The sequence below is a fragment of the Citrus sinensis genome, chromosome 4 (assembly GCF_022201045.2).
Source record: "Citrus sinensis cultivar Valencia sweet orange chromosome 4, DVS_A1.0, whole genome shotgun sequence".
In the NCBI taxonomy this organism is placed as follows: Eukaryota; Viridiplantae; Streptophyta; class Magnoliopsida; order Sapindales; family Rutaceae; genus Citrus; species Citrus sinensis.
The window spans coordinates 26,254,557-26,271,075 of record NC_068559.1 but is presented as its reverse complement, the minus strand read 5'-3'; the positions used below and the strand labels follow the sequence as shown (position 1 = coordinate 26,271,075).

At 33.3% G+C, this 16,519-nt stretch overlaps 2 protein-coding genes across 4 annotated transcripts; one reads left to right on the top strand and one right to left on the bottom strand.

Moving 5' to 3' along the window:
• Positions 1-3,002: 3,002 nt before the first annotated feature.
• On the bottom strand, positions 3,003-6,981 carry LOC102613097 (hypothetical protein). Its single transcript, XM_006483880.4, has 10 exons — positions 6,360-6,981; positions 5,710-6,189; positions 5,470-5,627; positions 5,064-5,147; positions 4,913-4,965; positions 4,735-4,816; positions 4,349-4,456; positions 4,026-4,149; positions 3,848-3,933; positions 3,003-3,527 (listed from the first exon to the last, which is right to left on the bottom strand). The coding sequence occupies exons 1-10, from the start codon at positions 6,733-6,735 to the stop codon at positions 3,306-3,308; spliced, it is 1,773 nt and encodes a 590-aa protein (XP_006483943.1). The 5' UTR covers positions 6,736-6,981; the 3' UTR covers positions 3,003-3,305.
• A 3,247-nt stretch (positions 6,982-10,228) lies between these two features.
• Positions 10,229-15,551, top strand: LOC102613391 (protein POOR HOMOLOGOUS SYNAPSIS 1). Of its 3 annotated transcripts, XR_371185.4 has the most exons (9): positions 10,229-10,593; positions 11,054-11,170; positions 11,995-12,060; positions 12,215-12,318; positions 12,450-12,649; positions 12,731-12,783; positions 12,967-12,994; positions 13,297-13,417; positions 15,139-15,551. XR_371185.4 is itself a non-coding variant. In XM_006483881.4 (8 exons), the coding sequence occupies exons 1-8, from the start codon at positions 10,315-10,317 to the stop codon at positions 13,353-13,355; spliced, it is 906 nt and encodes a 301-aa protein (XP_006483944.1). In that variant the 5' UTR covers positions 10,229-10,314; the 3' UTR covers positions 13,356-13,663. The 3 variants fall into 3 exon arrangements, 2 of the variants coding, with proteins under 2 accessions (XP_006483944.1, XP_024956229.1); XM_006483881.4 differs by lacking the exon at positions 15,139-15,551 and having other exon boundaries at positions 13,297-13,663; XM_025100461.2 differs by lacking the exons at positions 11,054-11,170; positions 15,139-15,551 and having other exon boundaries at positions 13,297-13,663.
• Positions 15,552-16,519: the final 968 nt, after the last annotated feature.

Sequence of the window (16,519 nt, the reverse complement as noted above, 5' to 3'; positions counted from 1 at the left end):
TCCGATTGAATAAAATCGCCTCTCATATTTGCCGGATGCCTATGGCTATGTGTTTGAGAGATAGAAAGGGGAATGGCGCGGCGGAAGACATCTTTATTCGTTTAACTCGTGGTTTGGATGCGGTGCCAAAGTACACGACCGACCACTGAGCAATAAATCCTTCGCTAAAAAATTAAATAAAAAATAAATGTATGCTTCTGAAAAGGTCGATTGGATCCAAAGTCATTTTTGTCAAATCCGAGTCCTTTTTATAGGGCTGGGCCGTCTTTGGTGAGAAGACTGTAGCAGCCCATGAGTGGCGCCATTAAAAAGATATGTTCTTTTAAACCAGCATTTAAAAGCTAAAATAATATATTAGCACGCCTTTTATTTTATAAAACCAATCCCATTATAACATGTAATTTTTAAATAATTCTGTTATTTTCTAGGAATACCCACTAAAATTATTTATCATCATCCTTGTTTACTGGCAGTCTATGAAGCTTTCAATTTTACGGTAAATAAACATTGATGTCAAATCGGAAAAATTAAGTGGGGATTCATCATGTTTAGTATTAAGTGAGATTGAAACAAAGACTTGCATTAAACGTTTCCACTAATTAAAAAAAGATACTTCTAATTGAGTTCCTTCCCCTATACATATTCTAGATTGAATTCTATTGGTTTATATGCAATTAAATTAAGTTGCTAGTAAATAACATATTAGGATTTCAAATACGATGGATCTGGGAAGTAAAATTATTTGAGTTATACTTATTATTAATTTGTCTCTAAAAAAGTATGCTATTTTGTTGTTAATGGTAAATTGTTTGATGGTATTTAAGTAATATAAAATTTAATTAAGGGTGGGGTTATTTGAATCCACCAATTTCTTTTTTATACCCGCTTTTTAATTAAGATTTTTGTTATCTAAATAATTTTTTAAAAAAATTACTTAAGTAACTCTCTCTTTTATTTTTCTTCTGAATTTTACAAATTTTCATCAATTCATTATATAATATTCTTTTAGTTACAAATTATTCGTATCATTAACTTAGAGGGACAAAATCCACAATTTAAAAATAAATATTAGCAATTTTTTATCAATCATGAAAGCTATTAAATATCAAGAAATTAATTTTTACTACGCACAAAAGCTAATGAATATATATATAATTATCTATAGAAAGCGTGACATGTAGATCATGATATTCTAAAAAAGATAAAAAATAAATCTAAAAGAGAGTGAAATTGAGTGTTTAGTTATAAAATGTGAGAGCAGGGAGAAAATATGTAATTGTAAGATAGAGAGAAGGTGATTTGTGAATGGTAATTTTGAGATTTTTTAAATTTTATATTTTTAATAATGAATTTATTTTTAAAATGAGTGTATAAAAGAATTTGATGGGTTTAAATATCCTATCCTTTAATTAATGTGTGCAGCTATTATCACCCTCTTAAAATCCCTTTCCTAATTAAACCCCATCAAATAATAATGAAAAATATATTATTTCTATTAACACCTGTTACACCTCCATAATTTCAAAAATTGACCACTATACATAAAACCCTGCTCTTAACTTTTGTCATTCTCTAATTTTAAAAACTTTTGTTTCTTTCTTAATATCCACATATATTTTTCTATCACTAAAGCCCCATGCAAAAGAAGCTTTCTCCATATGTTCTCCTCACAAATAAACTTTTTGACTATAATTTTCATAGTTTTAATCAATTATTTAATTTGTATCAGTTGGCTGTATGCATGTGATAGATTTAGACTTTGTTTGGGATTGAGGTTGTGCAGCTGTAATTTTACAGTATTAAAGTGTTTAGTAAACATTATCCGCTGTAACTTAGAAAATATATTGATATAATTAATCTATTATATCTTTAATAATCTTGTCAAAATTATTATTTAAAAAATATATTTTTTACACATTATTACCTTTTGTTTCATAGTTACGGTTTTTTTTTTTATTGCAGCTGTAATTTAAAAATTACAGCACTTCAATTCCAAACAAGATTTTATTTTTCTTGTTTACAGTTGAAAGTAAAATGTATTGATTTCAAATTCTTACTTTAATCATTCTTGTAGCTTGGAAATAATATTTAAATTACTGGATGTTAACGATGCTTTGCGACACCTCTTTGCTTTGATAAACAACGGAAGAACTGGTGTTTTAATTGTAATTTTAATTAAGGTTAACATTGTAAATACATAAGTGGAGTTTTATAAGAAACAATAAAGGGGTGTTGAAAACTCCACTCTATTTAAAAAAAGATGTAAAAAATAATTTACCGATTCAAACAGCCTCAACCCTTTAAAAAAGCCTTTAATTTTCTGTTAAACCCTTTTTTTGATTTATGATTTTACCACCGACCAAAATCACTACAAAAAAAGCGCAAATAATTCCTTCTCCTTTCCCTTTCGAGAAAAAAAAAGAAAAAAAAGCTTCACCTTTCAAAACTTTTTGTGTACCCACGTACAACGCAAATGAAAGAAACAGAACTATGACAATAAGAAGAAAAAAAATGATAATAAAGACCATCCTTAGTGAAATATTTTTCTTCCCAAAATATATTTTTTTTCGTAATTGGATTTAAAAACTCTATTTTGATTCACAAGAGAAGCTGAATAATAGACTACTTCCAATCCAAGTAACTTGTAAAAGAGATTTTAACCATTATCTTTTTATAAGACTTGAGGATTAGCTGTAGGGAGAATATTTCCCCTATGAAGTTTTAAGTAGCAAAAGACTACTTTGGATCTATTGAGGGGATATCTTCACGGGGATTTATGGAGGGAGAACTGAATTAGGATTATTCATATAATATTAAAGGGCGTTGATAGAAATAATATGATACTGCAATTAATTTAATGCAGCATGTTTAGAAAGAGGATCTTGAAGAGGATAATAGAGTGTGTTAGTAGCACCATAATCCAATAATATTAACGCTTATTTAGACCTGAACATCTACTAAATACAATAATCCACGATTAGGAGGAGGGTAAAAGAAAAGAATAAACATAAAAACCAAAGTTATCTTATTGGTACTTCAATTTTTTCGAGAAAACTTACATTGATCCACCATCCAGACCAGTAAACAACTACAGAAGAAGGGAAATTGGATTACGAGACCAAGTATAAGAAAAGGAAAATGCTGTTAAGCTCAATTTATACATGTACAGACTTTTGAAAGGAGGAACCACCAAAAAGACCTGTAATTATTCCCCTACTGTTTTCTTTCACTCTCACGGTGTTCACTGACTCCTCCGACTCAAACTTACAACAAAAACCAGATGCCCGAAGGAGCAAGAACGCCACTTACTTCAACTTGTGAGAAATCTTTATGTAGTTAAGGAGCCTTTTGAGAGCCTTCCCACTATCAATGGCCTCCCTGGCTCTGTCCATTGCCACTGATACATCCTCTGCACCATCACATCCCAGCAAATGATCCACCATTCCGGCATTCAAGACAATTCGATCATATGTAGGTCCTTTCTCACCACGAAGAGCTGCCAAACCCAATTCAATATTCTTTGAAACCTGAAAATGCAGAAATGCAGTCACTTGAAACAAGTACACAAGAGTACAAGCAATCGGGGACACCAGTTTTGAAAAAACACACATGCACACAGAGGGAAAAAAAGAAGAAGCTAAGATTAAAATAAGTTAGACATAGCCGAAGGATTCCAGTTCATTGTTAGCAGGTGTAGGTTTTGGAAGCATGTTACTTTTGCTACAATAGAGGTCTCCCATGAACTTCAAAAGGCAGGGAAACAGCTATAAATTGGAACAAGTTTTCATTGGTAATACAGCAGCTATGACCATCATACAAAGATTTAACAGTAAAAAAGAAAATTTACCGATCTATCAGCTCTTGGAGTGTTGGTGGGCTCAAAACCATAGTTACTGGCATTGACCTCGAGGTTGAAACTCTGGCGTGACACCCCTGCAATACCAAATTTGAGGTTACAATATTGATGCTAGAAATATAGTACATGAACTTCAAGCAATTCAATAGGCGGGCTAAGTTATACAAACCATCTCCTTCAAAAGTAGACTCCACATTCAGTGAACGGAACCCTGAACAATAGTTCACAGGAAGTCCTTTTGATGCATTTACTGAGCGCAATCTTGTTGTCATTGAGAGTGCCCCTTCTTCACCCTAAACCAACACAAATTCAGACAATAAACAAGTCATTTATTCCCATGTTACTCAATTGGTGCATTAATATAGGTTTCAATTAAGCCCAACCATCCTATTGGTATAACTAGCAATTCCAATTTAAAAATGATCTTGAAGATAGATGTTTCAAAATTAATAATTGGGAAGTTCAATCATGTATGAAAGGAAAAGTTTCAACCTTCACCACCAAACCAGAATGAACACCTCTTCTTTTCATAAGCATCAAGAGGGGTTCCTCATATCCTTCATGATAGAATCCAGCAACAATTGCTTCTCTTCCCTGAGCCTGTTGAAAAAGCAATACATTTTGGGTAGTCAGGCTCTAAAAACTATATAAGAAATATTAGTTATTATCCAGAAAAAGAAAATAAAGTGTAAAGAAACATATGTATGTAACCGTGACATTCTGCACCCGATAATGGCTTCAGATTAAAGTATTTCACTATTTGGAAGCAAGGAAACAAAAAATTACATCAGGAACATCCTAAGCAGAAAAGATTCTAGACTAGAAGTTTGACAGATAACACATAACAAAGAGTCCAATCAATAAACTATGTGGCTCACCCTGACAAATTGCTGAACCTTTTCACTTGTTGCTACTGGGGGACGTTTCTTTATGTGCTCCCTCAACCCAATTAAGGAATATCTGCAAAAGGAAAAGAATCATTTTTGCAACTTTATCAGTTCCAGAAACAAATTATATTATTCAGCTGTAACACAGTAATTAAAGAGATATCCGTACAGAGATGGACGAGCTTCACGCAGACTTACATAGGCAAAACCGATCTCCTCGTCCTGAGACAACAGTTATGAAAGTTAGGACACGAACTGGGGGAGGGGGGGGGGGTATAAAGATGAAATTGCAAACTAGTATCCATGAAACAAAAAAAGACCTCAAGCAGTTCTTTTGCCTGCAGGACAGACAAGTTTGTACTAGCTCCCATAAATTTCAGCATCTGTTCTTCTGTAACACCTCCCTGGAGAGAACAAGACCATTCAAATAATCTGCACTTAAAATGTTATGAGTTAAGAATATAAGAAGCACAGTTTTCAAAACATCAGCACTCGGCATCTAAGAGAAATCTACATGAGAAGGACTATTTCCACAACAGGACTAATCAAAACGAGCAAAACCATAAAGACTCTTTTATTATGTCAGAACCATTACAAAATGTACTTTTCCCTTAAAGGCTGGAACACATGACTGAACTTCAAACTTAAGCAGATATTTTTCAAGATTTGCGAGGAAAAAAAGAACAGTTAACAAGCTAGTGTGTTCACTATTGCTAAAAGTGTCACCTTAGGAGGCATCCATTCCGCACCATGAAGCAAGCAGGATTCACCATAACAGGATCTAACCGCAGCAACAAACAATGTACTCCTAAAGAAACGTGTGTTTCCATCATAAGGTTCTCCATAATGTGTCAATGATTTAACATCAGCAACTGGTGGAGGACCTATCATCAGTTGAAAAACTAGATTAACAAGAAAGTACACAAGTTGTTTTCTAAAAATCAGTATTGAAAATCAAACACATACCAAGTTCATCATCAAATGCAAGGCAATACGCTTTTAATTCTCGATCAGTTTCTCTATTCATACGCTGACCAATTAAAAATGCTGAAAGCAACGACTCACTCACTCCTGGGGCTTTGTTATCCACTTGCAGCGGAAGAACGTCTCTAAGAACACCTTGGACTTCCTCATACCCAAGGTGACCTCCAGCCAAAACTTCCCTAAGGGCACCAACCAATCTCATTTCTCGAGGGTCATTGCCACTGTAATGGGGCCCAATTGAGCCCCCTCCACCCATTATCGATCCTTCAGGATCAGCTATAAAGATTACATCAGGTGGGAGTGCGCGCATGAGCAGTGGCCAGAATGTGTTCATTGCCCGCCTTTCTCCTTCACTCCATTGGGTTGCCTCTGGAAAGGCATTTGCACGTATTGTCATTGCAGAGAAAAAAGCCCCGAGCTGTGCTTTGGAAACTTCCTCTTCATCTTTGAGATCCCCCTTAGCTAAAATACAGGAAAATGGAACAAGCAACTTAATTACAACTAACTGAGGGTACAAGCAACTTAATGATCTTCGACATCTTAGTTCACAAAATAAAATCAAAGGCCAAGATAAATAAGTATCACAGAGCACAACGCTAGCCAAAATTCAAAAAGGAAAAGGAAGGGCTAACCTGATCTCAGAATTGTATCCAAAACCTTAAAAGCCTCATCCTCTCTAAGTGGCCTGGTCTGTGTGGGGCCCGTGCAAACTTTAGCTTGAGCTTCAAGCAATGTCTGATTCGGCTTTGGCAACTTGGAGCTCCGATACGAAGAAGAAATCGCCGGATTTATGATATCAGATTCTTTAAGCCCCAATTGGTCGATCAATGCTGAGTCAAGATCAGCTTTGACGGTCAAACGAATTCTTCTACCAATCAAACGATTGCCGTCTGTTGAAGAGAATTGCCGAGAGGCCTGGAGTCGCCGGTGTGTGAGATAATGAGTCTTTGTGATTCGAATTGAAGGGATTAAGGAGAAAGAAGGTTCTGGATTGAGCAGCGTATTCATCTTCCTCTCTCTCTGTTCAGCTTCTAAGTAATTGTTCTTTGTTCGATTGTGGCAGCAGAAATGAGAAAAAAAATTGGATTTCAGTTTTGGTTGCTGGTCGCCGTTGGTCGTTCCAATGCAAAATATTTTTATGCAACTTTGTACTTTTGCGACTTAAGCAGTTACCGTTCGGCGTTCGATTTATGCAGCCGCTTGATTCGGGTCTAAACATGCAAGTCCGGTCCGATTCCTATCTAGCCTATGGATAGCTAAATCTTCAATGGGTTTGGCGCTCCATAAGACCCACTTTAAATTGTAAATTTTAAATAATTTTCAAAAAATAGCAGAAAGATAATTTTTAAAATTTTAAATTCTTAATGGGGTAGGATTTAGTTTTATATTTTTCATCCCACCCCAATCTCTATTATATAAATATTTTTTTAATTTTTATTTTATCACAATATTAGTTAATAATTTTTTTTATCTAATATAAATAGACTATAACTAAAAGAAAATCTTACAATGTAATTCTTATTTAACCCTAAAGTATTGTTATATTTTATTTTCTCTCTTAAGGTATTGCTCTCTTTAAACAATTTTTAATTTTGATACTATTTCAAGATATTATTTTAATTTTTTAAATTTTTTAAATAATTTAAATACCATATAATATAGTGATGATTTTATTTGAATCTCTAATTTTTAATTTACTTAAATCATATATCTATTTTTACTACAAAATAAATAAATAGAGAATGGAGTGTGGATGAAAAAATCATTCCTTACATGATAATTTTCCATCCCTATCTTCACCCAACTAAATTTATTGAGAAATAAGGTGGAAAATGATGGTGAAAATTTTAATGGGTTGGGAAATATGATAGACCTCCCCACCCTCACCCCACACCGTTAACATACTTAGTTTAGTCTTTTTGGGCCCAACCCAAGCTTTTATCTCTAGTTCATAGGGTTCTTGGGCCACCTCAACATGTTCTTTTTCCTTCAGTTCCGCCTTTTTTAGCTAATTACTATATTTGTTTTAAGCTACTAAACGTGTTTACTAATTAGTAATTGTAATAGGCCGCAAATGAAATGACGAATAAAAATTATAATAAGTTATTTACTTGAGCTGTGGAAATCAAAGTCAGAGCTGTTTGTATTTCCATCTATGTACTTATTTTATTTAAGAATCAAAATTAATTATTTAAAGTTATTCAAATACCCTTAGTTAATTACTGATATTTTATTATTGTTTATTATAATCATTATGATTATTAATATTATTGTCATCATTATTATTATTATTAACAACAATTATTAGAATAGGAATAATAACAAAATTTAATAATATTTTAATTGAGGACAAAAGTGGAATTACTAAATTTAAGTGAGATAAAATGATGAGTTCAAAGAATGAGAACTTAATTATCAATCCTCCAATAATCAAGTTCCCATTTCTTAATCCCAAAAGAGGTGAGACCCACATATTTCATTTTCATTCTCCTTTTTTATTTTAACAAGTAAATATCGTCAATCATTCATATTCCAAATTCTTCAACTAATAAATTCATATTCAATATTGATGTTAGTTGTTTTAATTTTTAATAACTTAGATCTTACCGTAATGATTCTTATTAATCTTAAACCGTGTGTGTATATATAATAATAAACAGTTAATATTTAATTACCTATATAATTATCAATCATGATTTTCTAAAAACTCAATATAAAAATGATATCAACATTTAGTTCAATACCTATTGGACTTGTAATCTAATAGTAAATAGGCTCTATTGTTATGTAATTACACATATTTATAGTTTACTTACCTTATATGTGAGATCAGGGAAACTTTAGAATATATCAGAGGTACCATGTCGATTATACAATTAGTAAACAATGTTATGACATGTGTGCATTTATTTTAAAAAATCATCATTAAGTGGTGGTTATATTAAACTCAACTGCACATGTCATGTATATATCGATTAGTTATAATATATCAAAAGTATTATAGAATTTCCCGTAAGACCAATGCAAGCACTTTAAAAGTAACACTCGATAATCACTACATTTATATATTAATGAAATGATGTATTTTTAAATAAAATTTAAATTAATAGAAACTTGAATTATTTAAACTTTTGTTTACCACATGCCAGCCAAACAATTGAAACGTATTTATTTTTAAAAGTCTATTATTAAAGAATTGGGATATAGTGCGAAGTAATATGTGCTCAACTCTTCATAATTTTTCTGCCACACATGTATTAATATTTAATTAATTTTATATTCTTATCAAATAACTACTAAATATATATTTTTAAAAAACTAACAAAAAATCTGTTCAACATCAAACATGTTATAAAGAAAGTCTTAAGAATGATACTTTGTGTCATGCCCATGTTATTAAAAAAATTACCTCAATAAAGTCCTGCTAATTATTAAATAATTATAATTTATACGAATGTTCATCAAAGTAATTTTTTATCTCCCACTAAGCAACTTTGAACTTTTTTATAACTCTCATTATTTTCGTAATTTAAGAATCATTATCTTTTATAATTATAATGTATTACTTATCACTTTATAGTTGTACTAATATAAAAGGAGGCTTTACTTCTTATTTTTATAGATTTAATATTGAATAAAATTACTCTCAATATATGGCGTCTTTTGTTTGCTTTCTTTTTTTATCCTATATGGTTATGCTTTCCTAGTTGATAAATAATTTCAATAATGCACTTATATATATTAAAAATTCTGTAATAAGCTAACAATTACAAGAAATGAATATTCACATAACATAAATATCTGAAAATGAATATGCATACTATATAAGCGACATATCTATCATTTTCCGCTACCGTTGAGGAGAGAGGAGCGTTCTTGTTCTCATAGAAAAAAAGGGTAATTTTTAAAAACCTCCCCTGAGGTTTGGACTTGTTGCAAGTAGATGGCGAGAATTGATTTATTTGTAAAAAACCCCCTATCATCAGTTAAGTTTAACATTGACCGTTAGTTGACCGTGCAAAGACAATATTACCCTCAACAATAGTTTGTAAACGAAAATAACTAAAAAAAAACTAAAATTATTGGTGCAAAAAGCACAAACCCTATTTTTTGACAATTTTATCCTTGTCAATTCTAAAAATTTACAATATCATAGGTAAAAATTATGACTATTTCATTTTAAAATTTTTAATTTTATCTTTCTTGTAGGAATTTTAAGGAAATATCAACAATTTAAAGAGGATTTTTTAATTTTTTATAAGAACTTTAAGAAAATATCAATAATTTAAAAAGTGTAAAATAGCTAATAATTTTGATTTTTTTTATAGTTATTTTCGTTTATAAACTATTGTTAAGGGTAATATTGTCTTTGCACGGTCAACTAACGGTCAATGTTAAACTTAACTGACCGTAGGGGGTTTTTTACAAATAAATCAATTCTCGTCATCTACTTGCAACAAGCCCAAACCTCAGGGGAGGTTTTTAAAAATTACCCTAAAAAAAAACATTTCCTCTTCTCTTGATCTTTCTATATTCTCTACCCTCGAATTCAAAAATTAAAATTGTTCCAATAAAAAGTTCAAAAAAATGGCGGGAACTCTAGCACTGACGATACGAAACGAGCAACCACACCCTGTGACCGCCACGGCCACCAGAGACCAGTGGCATCAGATCCACTACTCTCGTTACTTCGCCTTCCCCAACCCCTCTCTATCATCCACGTATCCCTCACTCGTTCCTCTCCAAATCCGCCGGAAACGCGGCACCTGGATCTCCACTTCTTCTCCCGACGCTTCTCTCCACATCATCTACGGTAGCTCCACCTCGGACACTATCCTCTCCGTCTATTTCGGCGAGAAGATACTCGTGAGTCACTGTTTCTGGATTGTTCTAACAGCTCCGTGTTATTTTATTTTATTTTATTGTCGTCAAAATTGGTTAGATCTAAATATCTAATTTATGACTTAAATCACAAGGTCACATGACTGATATCTTTCTGTTCATGTTAATTTATTTTTGATGTAGTTGCATAAATCAAGAACAGCTTCTCGGAAAGTTTGCACTTTATTTTTCCCCTATTTTAAAATTTTGAGCTATCTTTGCTTTACTGCATATAATAATACTTATGTTTTCTTTTTTGTACAATTTAATTCTAATTATAAGGATACTATTTGATTGTGTCGCCTAATTGATGTAAGCTGCTTAGTTTTTATAGGATGAGCTTTGAAGTTTAAGGGAAAAAAAATATGTCAAGAATTGTTTCCAAAATAATAGGATCAGGTTTAGGGAATGTTGAGTAATTTGATCAAGATCAAATATGCTGCAGGAAGAGCACTGCATTTCCAGGTTGCAATTCTCTTGGCCTCAGGTGTCATGCGTCTCTGGATATCCTGCCAGGGGTTGCAGAACTTTATTCGTCAGCTACCTAGATTCCTTAGGCGAGGCAAGCTGTTAATAACTTTTACAACTCCAACGTTGTGATTTATAAGTTATGAATATCAATTGACAAACATGCATTTTTATGTTGCTTCTATTAAGTGAGTTCTTATTGTATGTTCTGGCATGCATCATGTGCTATAAGGAATATGAGGACATGTGAAACATCCCATTGTGTTTGGCATGGACTCATTGCAGGAACCATAATTATTTTTCTTTGAAAATTTTGAGTTGTATATGTTTCTAATAAACAATGAGTAAATTGGCTTGGTGAAATTCTGAGCACTTCAACATAGAAGAACATTGTTCTTTTATACAAGATGAAATAGATATCTTTAGTCTTTGAATGTGCATACTATTCTTGGGGATCTTAAGACTTCAGTAACTACTAACAATGGTCTATTGGCCCTTCTCTTTAACTCCTGATTCGAGGATGATATTTTCCATGTTTTTAACCATTTTTAAACACTGAACTTGGTTAGAAAATAGATCAGCTAACAATGATATATAATATGACAGAGTGCTATTTATACATATTTACGACTAAATATTTTTGCTGCAATGACTGCTTATATTTTGTGTTTCATTTGAAAGTGACTGGAAAATGGAAACTCCCTCAAGATTAGTCTATCTCATGGTATCTCTGAGCTAACTTGTTTCGATGATACTGTACATACACACTATTGTTTTCGGTGTATTGAGTTCTCTTTCCTCTGGCATTACTGCTAAATCTAAGTAGTTTTATTAACCCCCTAAATAAGGTCAAAACCTTTCCAATTTACTATTTCCTTTTTGTGCCATTCACGATGAACATGATTCTTCTGTTTGCAGATCCAGAAGTTTGCCTTGCGATTTTCAACGAATTATGAAGCAGAGTCATTTGTTAATGTTTTGCTGGTATAACCACAATTACAAGAACTATGGTGTTTGTTAGTTCAATAGAACAGATCATTGTTAAAAGAAGTCAAGAGCACATTCATGCCCACACTAGTGTTTTGGAATTACTCTCTTGTCCTGGCTCTGATGATGTTATGTTCTGCTTCTTTCCTAGGCGACATTGAAGAACAAAGAGGAACCGGAACCTCTATACAATGATTTCCAATCTGAAATTTCATCTCGATCTGAATTCATGTCTTCTAGTATACTCCCTTCTAGGTAGAAATTGAGATAGAAATCATAATTTATTTAATTTCTTTTCATAAGATTTATATTATCAAGAATCATTAGGCATTACATGTTTAGTAAAATATCAAAGGGATACTGACTTGAGGGTTTGGTATTTGCAGAGCTTGTGAGGAGGAATTGGGTATCATGACTTCTGTTGACACTTACACTCCTGAAATGCCACCGAGCTTGAACTATGAAGTTGATCAACCCTCTTGCAACCAAGAAACCAATGTTAATCATGTCTATGAAGGCCTTTATCCAACCTTGCCTCCTAGCTTCACATCATTAATCACTAATTGCTGCTCCGGGGTCAAGGAAGGTTGGTTTCCTGTTCCAGTTATAGACAAAAATATCTCCTGTGATCCCATCGGGTAACATTTTTCCATGAAAAATGATGCAGCTGCAGCTCAACCACCCGTTTCTGACGAAGCTGATCTCAAATCTCTAATTGTGGTATCCTTTCATATTTCGCATTTATTATTTTTTTCCTGTTATTTGGTCCCCATAATAATACACTGATGATGTGGGATATCATTACGTTGAGTGATTTGGAACACTTCTGAAACTGCATAGCTTTTACTATATGTAATTGCTCTAAAATGCTACTGCTGTACTGATATATTTATCTTTTTGCAGAGGTATATGGAAGATTCATCTTTCCAAGGTAATTTAAGTTTCTAAGGCAACTACCTTCTGTTGAAAGGCCTGAGGTGCACCTGTTTTTATCATTTTTCCTTGATTGACCAGGGGAGTTTGATTGAAGTATGAATATACATTCTTTCCATATAAGCTTGCCAGCTCTTTTAAGCTAATTCTTGTTTCCAATAACCATCCGATGCATGCTCTTTTGAATGACCTAAGTGGACATGGATGTTTTCATAAACATAAAATTGAGAGACCAAGTTTTAAAAGCTGCTAGTGTTTTGAATGCTAATTTGTCTGTCACTTGTATGTTGTCATAACCAGATATGATGGTTAAGGTGGAGAAAGTTATCGATGAATTGGGAGGTGATTTCTCACTGTAACGTCCATGGGTTCTCACTTCATCTGAATCACTTCACAACTTTTGTTATGCAGCCATGATAAAGTAAGTATGTTTCTTCATTTTGATCAATTTTAGGTGAAAATTTTGAGATAGAGGAATCAAATTGAACTAAGTAATATAGATGAAAGGTGTAGTTGCACTCTCTTACTTGACTATGTCTATAATCTTTTTCAACTGCAAAATCTCTGATCTTTTGCCACAATTTCTCTAGAATATCTGTATGAATGAATATACTCCTGTCAGAAGAAAATTTTGTTTTCATGTTAACAATTTAGAATTGATGCACCATTCTTCCCTATCATCATATGATTTTACATTCATAATATTGTTTTAGTGATATTCTACTTAATTTTGAAAGTGCAGCAGCAAAAGATTTAAGTGTTAAAGCAGCTAGTTACCCAAACATTTAATAATTCTTATCAAGTAGCTGCGGATTGAAAGTCACAGACCTCATTTCTAAACAGACTCAGTTAAAATAAGAAAATATCAAAATACAGCTTCCACCTTTGTCAGCCAGATCATTCATGTAATGTGTGTTAAAGAAATGATCAAACATGAGTGCTCATCTGATCTAAAGTCCTGAACTGGATAATTTCACGATCAAACATACAGCTAATGTTAAGATAGGTCTCCTCGCCCACAACCATTTTTCCACCTCGAAAGGACAATCACTTGGGGAAGTAGTGTTAGGGAAGGAAAACAAGGCCTTCCGACTCAAATTCACCTCCATATGCTATCTATGATTCTTCTTTACATGAAGCCAGAGAAATTCACGTACTGTCCAATGGGCTCTGTAGTTAAACCATATGGACAATTTCCATTTGGGAGATTCTAGAGTATCACTGTTGTATCCCAGTTATTTAATGCATATATAACATGTCTATATTTATTTTAAAAAATTATAATTTAATTAATAATTATATTTAATTCATATATACGTCATACATATATTAAGTGAGTGTAGCACATCCAAGATACTTCAGAATCTCTCTTTCATATCCTAGGCCAATGCAACCGGCCTATGCAACCAGTGTGAGGAATTGGGTTACAGTATGACCATTGATCAACATAATTTATGATGTAAACTTGACTTGACTGCAGTTTGATACGACATTGATTGTCACATAGATCAGCATCAGGTACTCCTGATCCCATTAAAAGATACGCCCTCTTCCGGTGAAATAAATGTAGAAAGTTACGGAATTGTAAGCATCGACAGGCCCATAAAAAGTACTCGACAATGAATCACACTAACTTCCGAAGAAACTTCTGTAATTGCAAAATTATATAAACAGTTCTGGAATAAAGAACCAACTTGTGTGAGAATCTTTGATAGAAGAGGAAAATTACTTGTAGTGACAAATAAAAGCTAACAATCGTTGTGAATTGCTCCATTTCGTTCCTCATTTTCTCCCCATCATACGAAAGAGTCCCATGGCTATAACTATGGCTTCCCATAATCTCCTTTCCAGTCTTCTCCACTACTGTTTAAGACCACAGCGTTATGAACTTTTTTCCTTGCAATGAACACATCAATACATGTAATGCCTTATTGTAGCACATCAACCAAAGGCTCCGAGTAGAACAAATTGCTTCCTTTTACTCTATAAACTCATCGCAAATGAAACCAATTTGCTGTGGCAATCAAGAAGGTTACCCGATAACACTACCTTGTTCTTGCAAAGATATCAACGGCATCAGAGGTTATTTCCATGATACATCCTATGAAGTTCATTTAAAAGACACATTTCTGAATGTTTCAGCTATGATTTATCGTGGACAAGCTTGGAAAGTTGGAGGAGAAGAAAACCATTTCGTTGCAGGGGATGTGGTTCCAATATACAGTTCAGCAACAAGACATATTGCCAAGTATCGGCACTCTACTTTCTGCTGAAGTCGGTGGCATCGAGAGATTGAACAAGTTGGTGGCTGAGACTCGAGGTTACATAGATGTTGGTTGTTTGTTATATGTGCCCATGGAGCTAAAAGGGACTTCCTACTTGAAAGAAACCTGGTGACTAAGATAATCACTCGAAAATTCAAGATTTTGATTTATTAGTACATCCATTTCATCGAAGTTATATGCATGTATTTTCTCAGGTTTTTTCCGGGGTTGCTTTATATATTGTTCGCATTTCGATAGTTTTAGTAATTTTAAGAGATCCCGTTAATAATTTTCCTTCGCATTATCTTGTTCTTGTTTTATTCTCGGAATATTTGTTCTTGAATTTCATTTCAATTCCGGGTTCCAAATTAAGAGCCTTCGAACTTAAGATTACCAGAATTTTATATGCTGATGCCACACCCACATGGCTTTTTCTGCCCTCTATGTTTATTAAACAGGTCCAATAAATCAAGGTGCTTTCATTGAAAAACAAGAAAGAAAATACCGTGCACATCAGCATCAAGAATAAAACTTGGTTTTTGACTCGTCAGCTGATTCACAGCTACAAACTCTCAACACTCCAAATGTACTGTAATGGAACACAAAATAAAGAATGGTAGGAATCCTCCCAAATTGTTTCTCATGTACTTTCTTAATTTCAATCCCAAGATACGTTGCTCATTTACATGACAATGGTACGCTACAAGGCATGTACTCAATTCTGAAAGCATGGCAGCAAAAGACTGAAAGTGTTGAAGCAGCCAGTTAGGACAGCGAGTGCTAGTAATACTCTAGTCAATATCAGCAGTGGATTGCAAGCCATACAACTTATTTCTAAACGTGCCCTGTACATCAATCATGAAAAGATCAAAATACGGCTCCGGAAACAGTTTTGGAAAACCAAATTTTTATAGTTATACGTGTTTGTAAAAACTGATAAAAAATACAGCAAATTTTAAGATAGGTCTCCGCTGTCAGATATAACCATTTTTTGTCAATACGAAGAGACAATCACCTGTTGAAGAAACGTAGCTGGAAGTTGTGTTAGGCGAGGAAAACAAGGCCTTCAAAGTCTAATTCTCCTGCTGGTGCGAAACAATAAGGTACTCCCTTGCATGGAAAAACTCTATGTCATGCCCAATGGGCTCGTAGTTAAGCCACGTGGACAACTCACAAAATCCCTTTATAACAGTGCAGCCTGTATGACGAAATGAAAATTACACAGCACAATGCATTTACAAAACTTTGTTTATTTTATT

Bases quoted from the DNA above. Each gene is read 5' to 3' on its own strand.
- LOC102613097 (XM_006483880.4), bottom strand. From the start codon at position 6,735: ATGAATACGCTGCTCAATCCAGAACCTTCTTTCTCCTTAATCCCTTCA. The intron at 5,148-5,469 runs GTGACACTTTTA...TGTTCTCTCCAG, and splicing joins CGGAATGGATGCCTCCTAAG to GGAGGTGTTACAGAAGAACA. The intron at 4,817-4,912 runs GTACGGATATCT...TTCCTTTTGCAG, and splicing joins CGTGAAGCTCGTCCATCTCT to ATATTCCTTAATTGGGTTGA.
- LOC102613391 (XM_006483881.4), top strand. From the start codon at position 10,315: ATGGCGGGAACTCTAGCACTGACGATACGAAACGAGCAACCACACCCT. The intron at 12,319-12,449 runs GTAGAAATTGAG...TGGTATTTGCAG, and splicing joins TCTAGTATACTCCCTTCTAG to AGCTTGTGAGGAGGAATTGG. The intron at 12,784-12,966 runs GTATCCTTTCAT...ATCTTTTTGCAG, and splicing joins ATCTCAAATCTCTAATTGTG to AGGTATATGGAAGATTCATC.